General features: G+C 45.8%; 7 protein-coding genes across 7 annotated transcripts; 4 read left to right on the forward strand and 3 right to left on the reverse strand.

Moving 5' to 3' along the window:
* Window positions 1–1,188: 1,188 nt before the first annotated feature.
* On the reverse strand, window positions 1,189–3,033 carry GLAREA_11472 (Protein kinase-like (PK-like); the record flags this gene model as incomplete). Its single annotated transcript, XM_008089615.1, has 2 exons — window positions 1,189–2,133; window positions 2,188–3,033. 2 exons carry the CDS (start codon window positions 3,031–3,033, stop codon window positions 1,189–1,191), a joined length of 1,791 nt encoding a protein of 596 aa, XP_008087806.1.
* A 1,272-nt stretch (window positions 3,034–4,305) lies between these two features.
* Window positions 4,306–5,567, forward strand: GLAREA_11473 (uncharacterized protein; the record flags this gene model as incomplete). Its single annotated transcript, XM_008089616.1, has 2 exons — window positions 4,306–4,501; window positions 4,558–5,567. The coding sequence occupies 2 exons, from the start codon at window positions 4,306–4,308 to the stop codon at window positions 5,565–5,567; spliced, it is 1,206 nt and encodes a 401-aa protein (XP_008087807.1).
* A 1,392-nt stretch (window positions 5,568–6,959) lies between these two features.
* Window positions 6,960–7,562, forward strand: GLAREA_11474 (HSP20-like chaperone; the record flags this gene model as incomplete). Its single annotated transcript, XM_008089617.1, has 1 exon — window positions 6,960–7,562. The coding sequence occupies one exon, from the start codon at window positions 6,960–6,962 to the stop codon at window positions 7,560–7,562; it is 603 nt and encodes a 200-aa protein (XP_008087808.1).
* Window positions 7,563–9,533: 1,971 nt separating this feature from the next.
* Window positions 9,534–12,616, forward strand: GLAREA_11475 (uncharacterized protein; the record flags this gene model as incomplete). Its single annotated transcript, XM_008089618.1, has 3 exons — window positions 9,534–9,623; window positions 9,677–10,219; window positions 10,271–12,616. 3 exons carry the CDS (start codon window positions 9,534–9,536, stop codon window positions 12,614–12,616), a joined length of 2,979 nt encoding a protein of 992 aa, XP_008087809.1.
* Window positions 12,617–13,479: 863 nt separating this feature from the next.
* On the reverse strand, window positions 13,480–15,306 carry GLAREA_11476 (Phosphoglucomutase, first 3; the record flags this gene model as incomplete). Its single annotated transcript, XM_008089619.1, has 4 exons — window positions 13,480–13,772; window positions 13,825–14,841; window positions 14,897–15,198; window positions 15,254–15,306. 4 exons carry the CDS (start codon window positions 15,304–15,306, stop codon window positions 13,480–13,482), a joined length of 1,665 nt encoding a protein of 554 aa, XP_008087810.1.
* Window positions 15,307–15,603: 297 nt separating this feature from the next.
* Window positions 15,604–16,183, reverse strand: GLAREA_11477 (Ribonuclease H-like protein; the record flags this gene model as incomplete). Its single annotated transcript, XM_008089620.1, has 2 exons — window positions 15,604–15,990; window positions 16,049–16,183. The coding sequence occupies 2 exons, from the start codon at window positions 16,181–16,183 to the stop codon at window positions 15,604–15,606; spliced, it is 522 nt and encodes a 173-aa protein (XP_008087811.1).
* A 373-nt stretch (window positions 16,184–16,556) lies between these two features.
* On the forward strand, window positions 16,557–17,111 carry GLAREA_11478 (ATP synthase H chain, mitochondrial precursor; the record flags this gene model as incomplete). The annotated part of the gene is made up of 3 exons (XM_008089621.1): window positions 16,557–16,583; window positions 16,630–16,717; window positions 16,849–17,111. 3 exons carry the CDS (start codon window positions 16,557–16,559, stop codon window positions 17,109–17,111), a joined length of 378 nt encoding a protein of 125 aa, XP_008087812.1.
* Window positions 17,112–18,780: the final 1,669 nt, after the last annotated feature.

Raw genomic sequence — 18,780 nt, forward strand, 5'->3', positions numbered from 1 at the left:
CAGGTATGTATACCACCGAAACCCAACACGACGATAATAAACGAAAATTAACTCATTTCTAGTGGGTAATCGACAATGGCTGGTGTGGCTTGTCCAACAATATCATTGCACCATTTTCGCCCTTCAAGCCGCAGTTTCCGCCCAGGTGGATTGGTGTGCTGAGTGATGGCGACATGTCCAATGGTTTGCATCTGCTTTTGTCTGCTGCATGTATGCCACAGGATGCATTGCAGCAACTGACCACACCCAAAGAATCTGTACCCCGGCGGCTGCCTTTAACCGAAAGAAAACCTTTTTGAAAGCCTTGTACATTTGAGCAAGGCTCAACAGAGAAGTGATGCGATTCTTGGTAAAATCCTGCAGATTATTATCGATTTTGATTTCAGAGTTTGCTGTTGATTCTATACATTTGCGTCAAGACTAATGTATCGAATCCCAAGACTGACATTACCGAAAGTGGTTCGCCTCCCATCTGCTCTGCCGGTGCCAACGCATAGTGCTGAGGCGAGAAAGACCACACCACATTTCACCATGTGCAGAAATTTGCTCAGGAAGTTCGGCTGACGACGTTCTGAATAACTAACGAAATTGGTGGAGAGATTCCGGCTGAGCCACTCACTCCAAATTGAAGTATGGCATATCAACAAGTCCTTGACGGACGATACATCGACCGAAAGAAGCTGGTCCGATATCTAGACAAGCGGTTTGGTGAAAACTATACTGCTCGTGTATGGTCCCGCAAGCCACCTCACATCAAGAGCTTGCTGACACATTCCAGATACAACTGAACAGATGGATTTTGACAGTCCCAACTATGCTCACAGATGTTAGTTTACCATGGAAGGGCTAAGAATTTGAGAGCCGAACTAACATCGACAAGGACGAAATTGACTATTGCTCTGTAGCCTCTTGACATAGAGCTGCGCGTGGTCGCATCCAGCTCAACAGCCAATCAAAGCGTGGGAGTCTGCAGATGAAAAGAGCGTAGCCGAACCGGAACCAGTCGTTTGTAGATCGAAAACTTGTTTGGGGTCTCAATAAAGATATCACGCAACTACAGTTAGACCTAAAGTTCGCGTTCCATCTTGCTGGGGGACTCAAAGTCAAATCCCCAGCTAGAAGCTTTCAACGTCTACTACTAGTATATGGTTAATGCTTAAATTGACTGAATCAAATTTATACAGCATCTTATGAGAGCCCCGTGGCTTTCATAAAATATTTTGGATCTTTTTGTGCTTTCTCCTTCAACCCGGCCAATCTCTCATTTAGCGGGCCACATCGAATGCGTTTAGTAGGATCTATGACTAGCATTTCTTCAAACACCATATCCAGAAAGTCGGCGACGAATGGTGAGCTGTTTGGGTGGATCTGCAGCTTCACTATCCATGCCTTAACACTTTTGCGTACAACGGCTGTCGCATCAGTGACAACAGTATAGAACTTGTAATCTGGCGTCCCGTTTCTCCCGAATTGTGCTCGAACTTGAGTGAATGCTTCTACTTCGGACCATCCCAAAACCAACCAAGTGAGAAGTTCCAGGAACACGCAGCCAAGGCTCCAAATGTCACAAGCTCGAGATATGTCCTTTCTGAGAATGAGCTCTGGTGGTTCATATGACGGAGATCCGTTTATCTTATCAGGGGCTATCAATGATCTTGTGGGTCGCCGATGAAGCTCCATTAAACCGAAATCTGCAATCAGACAGATGCGTTGTTGTTTGACTTTATCTGTCTCCGTGGGGTCTTGATGAGTGAGAAGAATGTTCTCAGGCTTGATGTCACCGTGCCTTCCAAATATTGGATCGTCGTCGGTGATGTTAAGTAATGATGCCTGTTCAGAGGTGGTCTGGTATTCGTGTATGAGATATAAAGCCGACGAGATTTCTTTGCATTGAAGTAGAACCCACTGAGGCATCCCGGCTGACAACCCTGGCATTGGGTGCTGTTGCCAGAATTGCCGCAAATTTGACTCTGCAAATGGAAACAATAAATAATACTCCCGCTTGTAACAGAAGGTGCACAAAAGCTTCACCAAGTTTCTGTGGTTGCGCGGTGTAAAAGCTTTCAGCATCTTAACCTCCCTGTCAAAATCTGGCTTGCTTGTAGCCAGGAGTCGCTTCAGTGCGAACGAAGGCTTGTGCAAACACAAGTTAGAAAATCATCCGAAATTGAACAAGGTAGCACATACCCCATGGTGAGATGTTTTGTAGAGCTTCTGATGAGCTGGGTGGATCACAACCTCCCAAACAGAACTAAGCCCCCCTAAAGCTACGTTATCGCCTCTTGCTTCATCTTTGATGAATGGCAAGATACAGTTATCGTGGAAGTCGTAATGATGTATCTCGGCAGCTGCCTCGAAAACAGGCGCGTCAACAGCCCATTGTTCTCTAGCAAAGTCGATTATGGTATCCTGATCCCAGTTCTGTGTACAGTCGAGTTGCCAGTAAGAGTCGAGCCTGCTGTACAATTTGTAGTTGTCAGACTTATCTGCTCGATCAGACCGTACAAAGGGTAAATGATTGTCATCTATCCTCTTTTCTAGAAAATCGTGTATAATATTTCCTTTCCCCAGCTGTACAAGAATCGCAAAAAGCTTTCTTGCTTTAGATTTGATCTTGTACGCAAGTGCAAACCGAGCCTTGATCGGTAAATCTTTTGTAGAGCCTTCCCATTTCAATCCGTCTGCGATTGATTGGGTGGTAAAGATACGATCCATGTCATCGACTGGGACAAAAAATCGATTGCTCCCTTCAGGCCACTCCACACGGGCAGCGCTCATTTCAGTCCTAATGGTCGAGAACGCAACCTTGGGGAATTCATGGAAAGTATTTCCATTCTTGAGAGTGGTCGTGACGGATCGATGTAGATTCTCGTCGCCGTAATCTACAGCTGATTGAATAGTCCTGCTGAGACCACTAGAGCTTCGATGGGAGCCGAAAGAACGTATCTTTTTGCTAAGCAAATTTGGATTCTCGAATCCATTTTGGAATAAGACCGGCGACGAGCAAAGACTTTTGCCAACAAAGACCGCCATAGAGAAAGTCTGGATAATGGAGTACCCAATGCAAAGACCTGACGGTGGTGGTTTACGGCCAGGGCAGAGGGAGTATGTCAGAATTGAGTTAGGCCAATCAATCCAAGATCGAGCGACGGCGGGCACGTTGTGAATTTAATACTATACCAAATTACTGCACAAGGATTTCCCAGTCACTAGACTGGAACGTCGGAGGCTGTGGGGTAGGCGCACTGGTAGGCGCGATGAGTTTCGACCCCGAGTGATTGCTAACCCAACGTTTGCCCACAACACAGACATGACTGCGAGCACCGCCTTCAAGACCCTCTGATGCATTTCTAATGTTCGAAATTCCGACACCAAAGGGAGTTCCACACATGATGTATACCTGTGTCAAAAAAGAGAAGGTGATCTTTTTTCAAACAAAATTGGAAAAAAAAACTGCGCAGCCTTGGTGAGATATCCAAAAATGCTCACCGATGACCCCTGTAACGGCAACCAGATACTACGCTCTCATTTAGCCATTAAAGCCGCCATGATCGCTTTGATTTCTGCCTTTCGTAAAGCCCAAATTCTAACGGAGCGTGATCCGCTGATCGAGGTGTGGAATTGCTTAACCCAACTGAATCAAGACGGTGAGCTTGCTCAATCAGCAAGCTGGGGAACCACCTCAAAGCGGATATATTTTGATGCATCTCAGAAATAGCGACTTGAGAACCCAACTAATACGTGCAATGATCAGTAGGTTTTTTCTCATTCAAAATGTTTCCACTTACAGAGATCTAGCTTCAATATTTTCAGCCGTTGACAATCGTTCCCATCCGCCAACGGCGCGATGTGAGAAATTTGACAAATCCATATTTTAGCAAACGTCTTGGTGGAAATTTGCGATGTTTGGCTACGGTCGAGTTGACGTCTTAGACCGACTGAGCTGGCGGATGAAGTGGTGAAGGAAACGCGAGGGAAGTCGCGACAAGAATCCGGGGCTTACAATGCGTCGATCGCGATCGACACGCCGCTTTTATGTCAGAAACACGCTGCTTTAAATCAACTCTCGGCCTCAGATCGTCTGAAATTACAACGTATCAAGTTCCATCAAGGTTTGACCGAATAATTTATCAATCTGGCTCTTAAATTATAAGAAATCTTTTATTGAATCTACAAACATCACTTTTCATGATATTTTCTGATACTTATCACAAAAACTAGCCAGTGATAAGCACCCCGCGATTTTCCTTGAACTTTTAACCCTCGACTATTACACATGACCATTGACACACGAACATTAATACAATGGAAAACTATAATCAGCCGAGTCCAGAACGAATCGAACTGCTTAAGCGCCTAGAAGAAGTAGTCGGTACTGTAACACCATATCTTTGGGCTGCGTGCCAGATTTGCGACCTTAGTGCCCTTGAACAGCTCTTGGGCCACCCCTCTTTCTTTTATGAGGGTCTCAATTACACAACTCGCCAAATGGTACGCTATTGTAAGTCGAATAGCCCTATTCCTGTACTTTAATATAAGCTAATAAGGACTTTACAGGGAGTTCTTCTCTTGGAGTGCAATCGCAGCCCTCAACACCAAAGACATCTACACCAAAGACGCCTACACCACAAAAATCGACAGCGTCGAATTTAGACCTAACACCTTCTATGCTACCTCCACCTTCAAAGAGACAAAAGACTTTAGATTCGCCAACACCACTACCGCGGGATTTGAATATCAAAAAGCGAGCAGAGGAGAGAGACAATTTTAGCTGTGTTTTGACAGGGATTGATACGATACAGGTTGCTCATATCTACCCACATTACGCAATGAAATATAGTGAAGATAGGAATGGGCTACGGCATAAGTTTTGGGATCAGTTAAAGGCATTTTGGTCCGAGGAGAAGGTTACTGCTTGGGAAGCAAAACTTTTCCCACAAGGTATATACGAAAAGGGGAGCGAAGAAGTATATAACCTCATTTCCTTAGCTCCTACTGTACATGAAATTTGGGGGCAAGGACTATTTGCCCTCAAACCAATCTCCATGTCGGAGGATCAGAAGACCTTAAAAGTGCAATTCTTTTGGCAAGAGAGACAAAAAGGACCTTTACCAAGAATGAGCCTTACAACTACACCAATTTCTACCGAAGGCCTTCAACAGACTACAGGCGCCCATGGAGGCCATACATGGCTATTTGATAAGAACGGGAAAAAAATTCAATCTGGGGATTGTTTCACGCTTCAAACCGATAATCCAATACAAAAACCACTACCGAATTTCGAGCTGCTCGAGCTGCAATGGTTTCTCCACCGCATACGAGGCATGGCAGGGGCTGCGGAAGTCGAGTGGGATCATTGGCTGGACACGGACTCAAACTCAGACAACGCTATTGAGGAGGTTCCTGGTCTTGGATTTGATAATGACGTTGAGGATTTCTCATTACTTTCTGACGAGCCTTTACCCTCTCCAGCAAAATCATCCAATCTTCCTCTTCATCCTAAGCATGTTACAACAGAGGTAGAAGGAGATGGAGATAGAGAAGGAGGAAGAGACCTAGTTATGTAGTACGGGCCAGATATTGGGCACTTCTGAGCTTTTGCATGTATTTTAAACGGGTCACTTCGTTGCTAGCTTAACAACAAGCTGTGTAATGTATTGTGTTTTTGAGGAATTCTACAAAAGATACAGCTGAACACAAGAGCGTAATCACCGACATCGAGAAAATAGTAGCAATCTTCTTAATGTAAAGTTTAAAACGTTAAATGAAGATTCGTGTTTTCCTCCATTACATTATCTTAAAATGCCTAATAAACTACAAAGAACTAATTTAGAAGTACAAGTGAAGTTTAGAATATCATTTACAGTATTTAGAGAGATTTGACTGTTGAATGTTAATTCAATCAGTTAATCAATTCTCTTTTCGTTGACGCGTGCTACAGGTAATGGAACAACAACTGCAATCCAATTAATTATCGTAATGTAAAAGTATAACTAAAATTACAATCGCTACAGCTAAATATACAGAACATGCATTTCAAAGCTAATCTGTTTAAAAGTAGTTCTTGTGCAAAAGTAGCATTTTTGGTGGAAATCTTGAAACAAGAGAGAATGAAGAAAGCAGAATCTTTTACATCTTGTTTTGAAAACGTGGAAGCCATGAATTCAAATCGTGCATTCCTTATGTGATGTCGATGCCCTTCAAACGAAGATTCGCGCTCACAATACAAAGTACATCTTCGCACGAGAACAAATACGACAGATTCCAATCGAGTCACTCAACTTACTTCATACCGTCTTCCAGATATTTCTGCAACAGCCACAAACTTCTGGAACTGTCAGATAATTTTCGAGATGCTTCGCGATCTGACGAAACAGCTATGGAAGTTGGCTAGGCCGGTAAATGATTCTGTTGTCCATGAAGGAGTCGGCCGCCGTAGAATATTCTAGGAGTTTCAACAGTAAGCGAGAACGTCAAATTAGCCATGTCAGTCAGGTGACTTTAAATTCTAGTATATTCTGGGTTCAAAACTGAGTAATAGTAGAATAGTTCGAGATAATTCCATGAGATTAAACAAAGGCATTGCGTTTACGTTCTGTGGTTTTTGTCGGCGACCGTAGAATATTCTAGCACTTTGTATATGGCCAAAATCGTCAGATTCGCAGGTCAGCTGATCGACCCCCCCTCACTCATCGCCAGATTCTATTACCCCACATCGAATGATTGTGCAACACGATGAAATCACATCGAAACAATGGCACCAGTTTCCAGCAATTTCTCGAAATCAATAGAATCAAGAAATCAATTATATAAACTTCCCTTCTGTCCTCCAAGTCGAGATTCTTTCTTCATCAGAAAACAAACAAAGCAAAGCAAGCACTCAATAAATGCGATCATCTCTACGACCAACAAAACTCAATCGACAACTCTTCAAACCACTCACACATCAATCACGCAAAATGTCTCTCTTCCCACGATCATTCATCTCCGCCGACCCAACCACCTCCTTCCACCCTCTCTTCCGTCTCCTCGATGACTTCGACGAATACAGTCGCGCCGGCGAGACCGGTAAACAACGACCAGGCCGCACCGCGCTCAAGACCTTCGCGCCAAAATTCGACGTCAAAGAACTCCCAGACAGCTACGAACTCCACGGCGAACTCCCAGGCATCGAGCAGAAGGATGTCGAGATCGAGTTCACTGACTCCTCCACATTGACAGTTCGCGGCCACACCGAGCGCTCTTACTCTTCCGGCACGCCACCAGCTGGTCTTGTTGAGGGATCTGGACAACAAGGCACGATTACCGAGGGAGGTGAGGGCAAAGCTAGCGAGGAGAAGGGAAAGAAGGGTGAGACTTCTGTTGAGAAATCTGAGGGTGAGAAGAAACCACAAGCCAAATACTGGGTTTCGGAGCGCAGTGTCGGCGAGTTCTCGCGAACTTTCAGCTTCCCGAGCCGCGTTGATCAGGATAATGTCAAGGCTTCGATGAAGAATGGCATTCTTAGTGTTATTGTTCCCAAGAGCAATAAGCCTGAGAGCCGCAAGATCACCATCTCTTAAGTTCAGCAACGGTCGACTCAGTTGGTGATTTTCTCATGGTGCTTTGAGTGGTGGACGATAATCATTTGCAACGCTCGGGGTGTAATTTTACGACATTGATGGTTGACGATGCGGAGATGTGGGGGACTGGAGGAAGATTCATGAAATTAATGAGCAAAATGGTGCAGGTGTAAAAGGTGAAGGACTTTCTATTGATCATGGAGTTTTGCAGAGTTTCTGAGCGAAGGATTTGAGCGTTGCACTTTAGCTTTCTGGTGGCTTTGTACTTAAGGATTGAGAAGATAATACAATGACTCACTGAAATAAAAACAGTCTTCTGCCTCATTTAAATGTTTTGTGATGACATAAAACTCATCTCCTTACACCCGAAATCCAGAAAGTCCAGTCCAAGTTCCAGTGAATTACTCGCCAGCCACATGAGCAAATACCTCAGAACGACGAGACACATTTCAGAAATGTTAATGGGAGATTGGCATAAACAGAACAAAGAGATAGGTCTGTAGGTCGAACACTCTTGGGTATCCAAATACTCCAGATGTCCTAGAAAGAAATGACTACCAAAGTTATGTGTTAAAATAGTATACGACTTTTCAGCTTGAATAGCAGCAGAACTGCTGCAACTTTGATTATGAATGTACAAATCATAGCTGGATATCCAACTTCGCATGGCAGCTGCTCTTGGACATAGTCTGAGATTCCTGATCTTGCTAATCCAAAAACTGCGGCCGAAAGTATCTGGATCACAAAAGGCACAACTCTACCTACCGGTGAAAAGAATTGTAATGATATATGAAATAATAAAACCCGTACATTTTATGGAAGCAGTTGATCTCTAAGACATCCAACTACTGCACAGTGTCATTCGGATAGACCTGCGGTTTGGAAGGCGGTTACGACAACAAATCCTGTTCCCAACTTCCTGTGAGGATCTGATACGGGTTGGTGGTTGAGCAAATGACCAGAATAATGACCAAAGTCCAAACCAAAACCATGCACAGCCTTAGCAAGGGCAATAAGGTTTTGGTAGTACTCCTTGAATTATATCTAAGCATTTGCACCTTAGTCAGAACCTTGAGACTGGTAGGTGGCTTCAGATGAAAAGAGACGTGGAAAACTGGGACGAGATACATAACGCAAAACAATTGGAGCAGTGAACGTTGTCATTTTGGATGTATAGGAAAAGTATAAAATCAATACAATGGCAAGATCCCGTATCTGTTATACGTTGTTGGAGGAGTAAGGATCTCATCCAGCCTGTGGGAAGACATGTTGAAATCCCAACATGTCGAACGCCGCTCGATCTGGCCGTCTATTTTTGGGTTACATTGCCAGGGTCTGACCCACCTCAGCCAGATGTACCAATCACGGCCCGTCCTTCGACCTTTCCAGAAAACGGGTGTAACCTCGTAAGCAAGAAATTTCATCGTCATGATTTCTTGGCTAAAAACGGCCTTCCAGGGACGAGTTGGCATTGGGAATCGCAAGAAAATTCCCCACATATCGACTATCAGCGGCTTTATGCCAGGCGGGTGAACAAGGGAAGTGGCAGTGGCAGGAGACGATACTTCGTATTCATACTTACACTTTTGGGAGTTACTTCACTTCTCCTTTCTTTTTCATCATTCTCCAAATACCACCCATCATTCGTTTTAGAGCGATACCGAGGCAGGTCTTAGACGTGATTGTCATTCCTCGACTTCTGGAACACCCATCCGAGGATCCCAATCACACCATCTTTTCTCGACGATTAATCGACATCCGGGTACGATCCGATTGAAGAACCCACTGGTTGCACTCGTACAACATTCTTGGTCAGGGGCGAGCTTCAAAGACCCCATCGTTGATAACCAAATCAATTGTAATTATCACTACAAAACGGTTGGTTGGCAGATATCAACCGCCTTTGCATCGATCACGACAATTCTTTGTGTCTCGGCCTTTGGCCTGTCATAGCCTGTCGCTGTTGCAAAAATGTTCGAGTCCACGGTCGTGTCGCTAATAAGGCGGAACGAGCCCACAGATGAATTGTTATTGCTGCTGGAGGATCCCTTTCAAGCTTCGGTATGTGTTCCTCTCTTCCGCACTATCTGCTCCCCATACTGACTTGTGAATAGCTACAACAAGGTTCTATTATTGCAGGTTTAGGTACATCCGTTGGCTTCACTCTCCTCCTAGCCGTCGGCTTCTCCCTCCTTCGACCATACAACTCCCTCGTATACGCTCCAAAACTCAAGATTGCAGACGAGAGACATGCTCCACCTCCAATGGGAAAGGGTGTGTTGGCGTGGGTGGGACCGGTATTGAAAACGAAGGAAGCGGAGCTGGTGGGGTTGATAGGGCTTGATGCAACGGTCTTTCTGCGAGTCTTGAGGATGTGTCGGAACATGTTTTTAGTACTGATGGTTTTGGGTTGTGGCATATTAATACCGATCAATTTGGCGAAAGGGAACAAGTTTAAAGATGCGACACCCATTCAGAAGATGACGCCGGTCAATACATTTGGTAGCGCAAACTGGGGGATGGTCATTTGCGCTTATTTGTTCAATTTGGTCATTGGTGGATTTCTGTGGTGGAATTACAGAGCAATTCTACGATTACGAAGGCAGTACTACGACTCTCCGGAATACAAATCGAGCTTGCACGCCCGGACTCTGATGGTTAGCTTAACCTGCCTCTATCCTTCTGGATGTACGACTGACTTTCTATAGATCAATTACATTCCCAAAACTCACCGTTCCGACGAAGGGATTGGTCGCCTGATCGACGAAGTTGCCCCTACTTCATCCTTTTCCCGTACAGCCATTGCGCGAAACGTAAAAGAGTTACCCGAGCTCATTGAGCAACATAACAAGACGGTTCGAGAATTGGAGCGGCATTTGGCAAAATATCTCAAAAATCCCGAGAGTCTTCCTCCGAAACGACCTCTCTGCAAACCATCGAAGAAGGACCCCTCCTGGGGCACATATCCGAAAGGGCAGAAAGTGGATGCTATCGAATACCTCACAGGACGTATAAAGGAATTAGAAACCGAGATCAAGGAGGTTCGGGCGACGATCGATAGCAGAAACCCTCTACCATATGGGTTCGCAAGTTATGAGGAAATCGAAGAGGCACACAGTATTGCATTTGCTGCGAAGAAGAAGCAACCACAAGGAACGAGAATACTCCTTGCACCTAGACCGAGTGACATTATTTGGAAAAACATGCCTCTGAGCAAAAGCCAAAAGAGACGTAGACGGATGATCAACAACCTTTGGATTACTCTTCTCACACTTGTTTGGGCCGCCCCTAACGCTATGATATCTATTTTTCTGGTCAATCTGACCAACCTTGGTCGTGTTTGGAAAGCCTTTAACAACTCTCTGCAAGCCAACAAGACTTGGTGGGCTATCGTTCAGGGTGTGGCATCACCAGCCATTACATCTTTGGTCTATCTTGTCCTTCCTATCATCTTTCGCCGTTTGGCCGTCAAAGCTGGAGACACCTCCAAAACAGCCCGGGAACGTCATGTTACTGCCAAACTGTACACTTTCTTCGTGTTCAACTTTTTAATCGTGTTTTCCCTTTTTAGTTCGGTTTGGAGTTTTGTCACGACCGTCATCGAGAAGACCAATGACAAGACCGACGCTTGGGACGCAATTGTGGATGCAAATTTCGGTGCTGGACTGTTTAGATCACTCTGCGGCATTTCGCCCTTCTGGATTACTTGGCTACTTCAGCGTAATCTGGGTGCTGCTGTGGATCTTGCGCAATTGTGGACTTTGGTCTGGAGTTTCTGTATCCGCAAATTCTCCAGCCCAACTCCACGGGAAATGATAGAGTTGACTGCTCCTCCGCCATTCGATTATGCTTCATACTACAACTATTTCCTTTTCTACACAACCGTCGCATTATGCTATGGAACGATTCAGCCTTTGGTTCTTCCTGCATGTGCCGTCTATTTTGTGTTGGATGTTTACCTGAAGAAGTACCTCTTGCTCTACATCTTCATCACCAAAACCGAGTCAGGAGGTATGTTCTGGCGAATGTTCTTCAACAGAATGGTCTTTGCGGCGATTCTGTCAAATCTTGTAGTCTTCCTCTGCGTCTGGTCTCAAGGCCTTGGTGAACATACCCAGGCATACGCTGTTATTCCCGCACCTTTCCTCATGATTGCGTTCAAGATATGGTGTAAGAAGACGTTCGATGACAAGATGCACTTTGTTACCACACGCCAAGTCAGTACTGATCTAGAAGCCGTTCAAGACAAAGGCTTCAACCCAAAGAAGGACAAACTTGCCTCACGATTCGGTCACCCCGTCTTATACCGGCCTCTCATCACCCCCATGGTACACGCCCGCGCCCAAAACAAACTCGCAGCAGTCTACGGCGGTCGACTAACAGACAGCAACAACGCGGGATCAGGCGACTCCGCAACCGTCTCCGGATACTCAGACATGTACGCCATGGACAACATGCTCGGCGGTCAACCAGGCCGCAAAGAACGCGCCGTCCCCGGCTTCGAAATGGTCCCCGAAAACCGTCTCGACTTTGCATATTTCAAAGGTCGTGCCGAATTCGCCGAGGAACACGGCGGCGGCGGTGTTATCTACGGGAAAGCTGAGGATATCATTCGTAGCGACACGCCTAGTAGCATTAGTGCGTATGGCAGCGATTCCAGACCTGGCACGCCTGTAGGCGGAATGACAGGTCGTCAACGTCCACAGCAACGCTTCGAGGGTTTTGCGTTGCAACCTGTTAGTTACGACGCCCCTGGCGATGTACATCTTGCGTCTAGTAACAGAGGAATGTATCATCAACCCAACGACTCGCAAAACGCGCTTATCAACAGCGCGGCGGAAATGCCCGTCGGCACGCCCATGGGCGGTATCGGGTCGAGGGAAACAAGTCCGGATCGCCGACCACCTGGGTTCCTTGGGGGTGGACCGCAAGGGTACGGGGGATTGCCGCAAATTCCACTGGATGAACCGGAGCAGGATCCGTTGAGTTATGATTATTTCCGGGCGCAGAGGAGAACTAATACGGGCGGGCCGGGGATGGGGTATAGAGGTTAGAGGGTGTATTATAGGAACTGTTTGGCTGGTCGGGGGTTCTTTAGATTGGTACGGAGCATTGGGAATGGAGTTTTTTCATGACTGTTATGAATTGGGATCGGTCGGTTAAGAGGGAGGCTTGGTATAAGTCTTTGTATTAAAGTATGCATGCATGGGTGGACGGGTGGGTGGGATTTGGGTGTATATATTGGGGGGGTATTAATTAATATATTTGATTCTGAGGAGATGAGACTGGCTTTATAGAGTGACATGTGATTGGTGATGTTTATGTACGGTCGGGTTCGAGGGAGGATTTGGTTGGAAAGGTATGTGAGCTGCTTTAGGTAATACACGCGGTAGAGGGGAATAGATAGGATTCGAAAGGCAAGATAGCTGCTATTTAGATAAGCTATAGTATGTTAGTTATATCTACCAGTTTCAGTACACAATACATCAAGTGTCCTACTTGCGAGTCCATCTTATCCTTTACATTGCTAGAATATCTATGAATCCGCCACTTACTAAATACACTACCAGGCAAGTCAACTTCTTTAAATTCACAAATGAGATGAGATGGGAAAGTACTTTCTGCCCCACTGACTAATTGGTGGTGAATAAATAAGGGACATGAGGTTGATCGATGTCTGAGGTTGCGGATTGAGGCAGGGCTGGTGGTGTGAATGATAATGCTTTTGGACAGGCAGGGAAGCGATTGGATCGATGGGATTGTAGAACCACATTCATGTAGATCGTTTTTGGAATCAGGTCAACACAAAAGAATCGTTCATTTCATAATTCTCATTTACTAACAAGCCTGCCCCGCAGACACCCTTCCTAATCTCAGCGCTCTCCCAACTCACAACCACACTAGCAGATTTGGTACCTTATGTCTTAACATCCGGCTCCGTACGTCCGATATGTTCCTGGAACTTCAAAAAGTCCGTAGAGAACTCGACATCCGACTTAAGGAAAACCTGGGCGTCCTGGCCGTATGTGCTTGCATCCGTAGTGTGCTTCTCAATGTACAAGCGGATCGTGGCGCCAGAACTGCCAGTGCCAGAAAGGCGGACGACGATGCGGGAGCCGTCTGAGAATTTAACGTAGAGACCTTGGTTTGGGGAGACGCTTCCATCGAGGTCGGTGTAGGAGAAGTCGCCGGCGTCAGAGACTGTTCGGTCTGGGATATTTTGTTAGTGTTTGCGTAGTGAGATGTGGAAAGAGCAGCATACCTCCGATCTTTGAGCCGATGAATGACTTGTCCTCAATCTTATCATTCAAGTCCTTTACTACCTTCGCAGCACCATCGGAGCTAACATTCTCATAATCGTATCTTGTGAAAAAGGTACGACCATATTCAGTCCAGAAGTCATGTTGGATCTTTGAGATACTAGGAACAACATCTGGGTTCTTCTCGCCGATACCAGCAATAATGTTCAACCATGCAACAACTGCCCAAAGACCGTCCTTTTCACGAATGTGATTGCTTCCAGTTCCGAAAGACTCCTCTCCACAGATCGAAAGCTTGTCAGCATCGAAAAGAGCACAGAAGAACTTCCATCCGGTAGGAACTTCGTAGCAGTCGAGTTTCTGAGCCTTGGCCACGAGGTCAACAGCTCCGGAAGTTGGCATACTACGTGCGAGTCCATAAACACCTTGCTTCTTGAAGTAAGGAATGAGCTGAGCATGGTGCGCGATGATTGCCAAGCTGTCTCCTGGAGAAACGAAAGCATTGGCTCCGTAAATCATGTTACGATCTCCATCTCCATCACTGGCAGCTCCGAAATGGATCTTTCCCTTGTCAACGGCCTCGACCAAGGAATGTGCGTATGTAAGGTTAGGATCTGGGTGACCACCATTGAAATCTGGCGAAGGTATGCAGTTTTGTGTGCTCGAGCTGGGCAGACCAAGCTCCTTTTCAAAGATCTCAATTCCGTATGGGCCAGTAACACCAGAAAGGGCGTCAAACAAGACTTTGAAATCCTTATTCTTTGAGAAAAATGATTTGATCAGAGGGAAGTCGAAGATATCCTTCAACATCTCAACATAATCTGAAACGGAATCAATAATCTCAACCTCCAATGAACCGTATGTTTTTGTGCCAATTGTCTTGATGTCGACTTCTGGAATGTCCGCGATCTTGTATGAGGTCAAGGTCTTTGAGGTCTCGAAAATCTTGTTCGTAACTGATTCTGGGGCCGGTCCTCCGTTCGCGAGATTGTACTTGATACCGAAGTCATTTTTTGGTCCTAATGGTGAGTGTTAGAGGAACTCCAGCAGTAGTGGGAATGAGTGTGCACTTACCACCAGCATTGTGACTAGCAGTCAACAAGATACCACCAGTTGCTTTACGCTTTCGAATAACATGACTGGCAGCTGGCGTACTCAAAATGCCATCCTTTCCGATCAGAAGCTTCTTGACTCCGTATGCAGCTCCAATTTTGGCAATCAATTGCACAACTTCTGGATTCCAATATCGTCCGTCACCACCAATAACCAAGAAACTGTCCTTGACACCTTCTGGAATTGAGAGAAGAATACTGGTAACGAAAGATTCACTGTAGTTCTCCTTTTGAAAGACCACAACCTTTTTGCGTAGACCAGAGCTGGTAGTTGGTTAGCCTGCTTAGAGGGGTTGGGAACGCGGGGTTCTAGACGTACGTTCCTGGCTTTTGGTCGGTGAAAGGAGTGAGGGAAACTTCTCTGACACTCATGATTGCGGTATCGTGATTTTCTCGTGGAGAAAAGTGTAGAGTCTTCACAAATTCAATCGAATTGTCGAGAGAATATGGTATTTACAAAATTGGGAGGGAGGAAAACAAGGCGGGTGTTGACGTTGGGATGCATCGTCCCATTTATTTTGGAGGGGTCGAAAACCTTCAGCCAATGGAATTGCATAGCTCTCGCCACCAAAGCGTCAGTGGTAATTGCCCTTGTTTGGCTCCCGAGTAGGACAGAAGAAGCGATGCTTAATCGAGATTATTGTTATTACTAGGAGATTGTTGAAAACTCTACTTCTTTTGAAATATTGCTTCCTTGTAATATCTGGCTTCCTCAATGCTTTCCAGAATATCGTCCTTGGCTTTGTGTAATAGCTTCTTCTCGGGCCTTCCTCTGACAACTTCCTTGTCACACCAGCGTCGAGCTGCCTCTTTTATTGTACTTACATCTAGTATGCGATGGCTGAGGTAGTCATTGACTTTCTTGTACGGTTCTTTCCGGAGGAAGGCTTTGTCTGCGTGGACACTATTGCCAGCAAGGAGTGCAGTTCGACGATTTGGGACATACTTCTTGACATATGCAAGGAGTGATTCGGAAGCTTCCTCGGCGGTTGTGGTTGAAGAGAGCACAGCTGCTGTTAAGCCGTTCTCACCGTGGGTTTTGGTACACCAGTCGTCCTGTTGCGTTGCTGTCAGTCATGGCTCGAGCCGTAGCTAACATTCTTGGATTCCGTACCATTTTGTCCATTGTCTCCTTCTCCTGGTGAATTACGGCGCCCCAGCCTTCCTCGTCTAACAGGTTGAGATCACCATCCGTAATGAGACAGAATATCTCGATGATTACATCGTTGTCGACATCGAGACCAGTCATCTACAAGTTGAGATGAGCTGAATGTCCTTGGAGGTAGACCAAACATGGTGCAAATAATCCGGGCTCCGTTTCCATACCTCGCAGTCAATCCATACTAGCAGCCGGCTGTTATCCACGGAGTCTCCCATTTCGAAAAGCGACAATTGAGGTTGATAATAAATTAATGTAAGGCAAGACAGAAGTCATGATCCGAATGGTAAATGATAGCCTTGCAACCTATTGCCGAGAATATGCCGGACGGGAGGTGCTCGGGCCCGAATAGTGAAAACCGATTGATCACGTGAAGGGATTGAGGAACCTCGTTTCTCTAATTTGGTCCCGAGCGACATCAACGGCTTCTCAAGAATCAATTGACCACCCCATACCCGTCATCATGTTCACACAAAGTATCCGAGCATCCGTATGTATTCTGCACAGCTAGGATACCATCTAGCTAACCTGTCCAGCGCTCTTCCATTGCCCGCGTCGTGCGGCAACAAGCTACCGGCAGCATCGCAAAACGAACTTTCATCACCCCTACAGCTGTCCGTCAAGGTGCGTAAACGTCCGACTTCATACTCGAACAGACTGCCATTGAATCAACGTTCACGAAGATATTCCTCCACTTCTGCCAGCGACACCACGTTCTCTGCGCCCTCCCGAGCTCTGCTAACATTTCACTCCAGCCGACTTCGTCCAAGACCTTTACCTCAAGGAATTGAAAGCCTATAAAGTCCCAGCTGTCAAGGCAAACGACTCAGAAGGTCACGTCCAGACTTTCACCGCACCAAAGACCCCAAAATCACCCGAAGAGGCCGACATCGCGAACCAGTTGAAGGCATACGAGGCATCTACCGTTGATATTGAGGGACAGGCTGAGGGAGGAGCTGCTTCCAATGCCGAGTTTGAATGGTTTGAGGAGGAGCCAGAGGAGGAGGCGCACCATTAGATTTGCAGCGTGGTGGTTTGGGAAGGGAGTGGGATGTAGACGGCAGCATGGGGGAGAGCGTGTGTGTAAAGCATAGGTAGAGAATGGGGAATTGTACAGATGGTTCGACGATACCAGAAATATCCTTAACCGCATTTTGTTCTTCTCCACTTACGATGCAGAGTTATCCGAAAGGCTCATGAGATAGCGATCGAATTTGCCAGATTTCATGACATATGGGTACTCGACGATTGCCCCAGTCAGCCAGCTGAAGCCTAGTGCCGGATCAGCACAACAAGATGAGACAGCGAGATAGTCCGGGCGGGTACACTGTCGTATTTTCGCCTCAACGTCCAGCACTGAGCGTAGCTGGTGCCGACATCGCCTTTCCGATCTGAAATCGAGCAGTACACATCTCTCACCGTGGACTTTCACACACGAACATCATTTCCTTCTATCAATTATCATTTCATAGCCTTGGGTCTTGCTTTTGCCCAGTGGTTCTTAAGCTTCAACGTATACATCGAAATCTCAGTCCTTGTCATATTCTGACGAACTTCACATCGTAAATAGCTTTGAAGAGGCATGGGTTGTTTCCAGAGGTCTCTAAGGCGGTCTCATCTGATCTTCGTTATCTATCATTTGCGTTTTATGATACCGTTTTCCTATAACTGGAGTCCAGAGGTCTAGAAATGTTCAATTTAACGAGATGTTGGAATACAACTTTCTTGGGAACATTGTTTACAAGCGGTTCCTCACCAGTCCTCTCATTTCTTTTGTCCTTCGTGCTGTTGGCATTTCGTTTCATTGATTGTTAAAACCTCCGCTATCCCTCTTCCTCAAAATCTTCACTAGCAATACCATTAGCCGGTTATAGCAGTCAGCAGCATTTCAGACTGACCAGTCACACACGCGGGCAAACGCAAAGATCATCATTTCACCAGGCAATCTCATCCATTAAATCCATGTTCGTTTCCCCTACGTCTAGGTCACTGCTAGGCCTAACAACGCATCTTTCATTTTCTCGCATTCATGGATCACAAATTAGCCGAGCTACATGCCGTCTACCCCACATCATATACAGCTCCATTGAGCCTCAATAACACGCATACAGTATCTTCTTTGCGCTCAAATAGAGTTTGTTCTGCATAAGCCGCGGCTCCCACCATTGTTCCGGATCTGATTAAGGTTGCCTGCATATGCGATGGAGTTGGCGACTTTGGAGGTCAAGAGTGTGTGGGGAAGTTTATCCGACCGTGGTCGAAGGGATTGATGTTGGGTAAGCCTGAGGAAAATTGGGGTGAGAGACATTGATTGAGTAGAGTTTGGGAAATGGAAGGTATGGTGTATTTGTTTGGGTATGAATTGATTGTGAGTGTTGATAAATGGTAGCAAAACATGCTCGGAGATAACTACTTAGCTAACAAAAGGATAGTAGTACACAAATGTCATATTTAAGAATTTAAGTGCGACTCCACGAATTTGCCTAATCAAAAGATGATCCGAACCCTCCCTCGCAACAGGTACCCCATCTGACTAGGAGAGCTGAGTTTGGTGACTAGGCTAAACTACACGCAGATTTCAACAAGTCCCAAAATTCAGCATCTTTTATATAGCAGACACTCCCACGAGGAGCAAAAGAGACAGTCCATATAACTCAGTTCCTGAAAAAGAATTCGACTGTTTTTAG

Source organism: Glarea lozoyensis (assembly GCF_000409485.1).
Source record: "Glarea lozoyensis ATCC 20868 chromosome Unknown GLAREA8, whole genome shotgun sequence".
Lineage (NCBI taxonomy): Eukaryota > Fungi > Ascomycota > Leotiomycetes > Helotiales > Helotiaceae > Glarea > Glarea lozoyensis.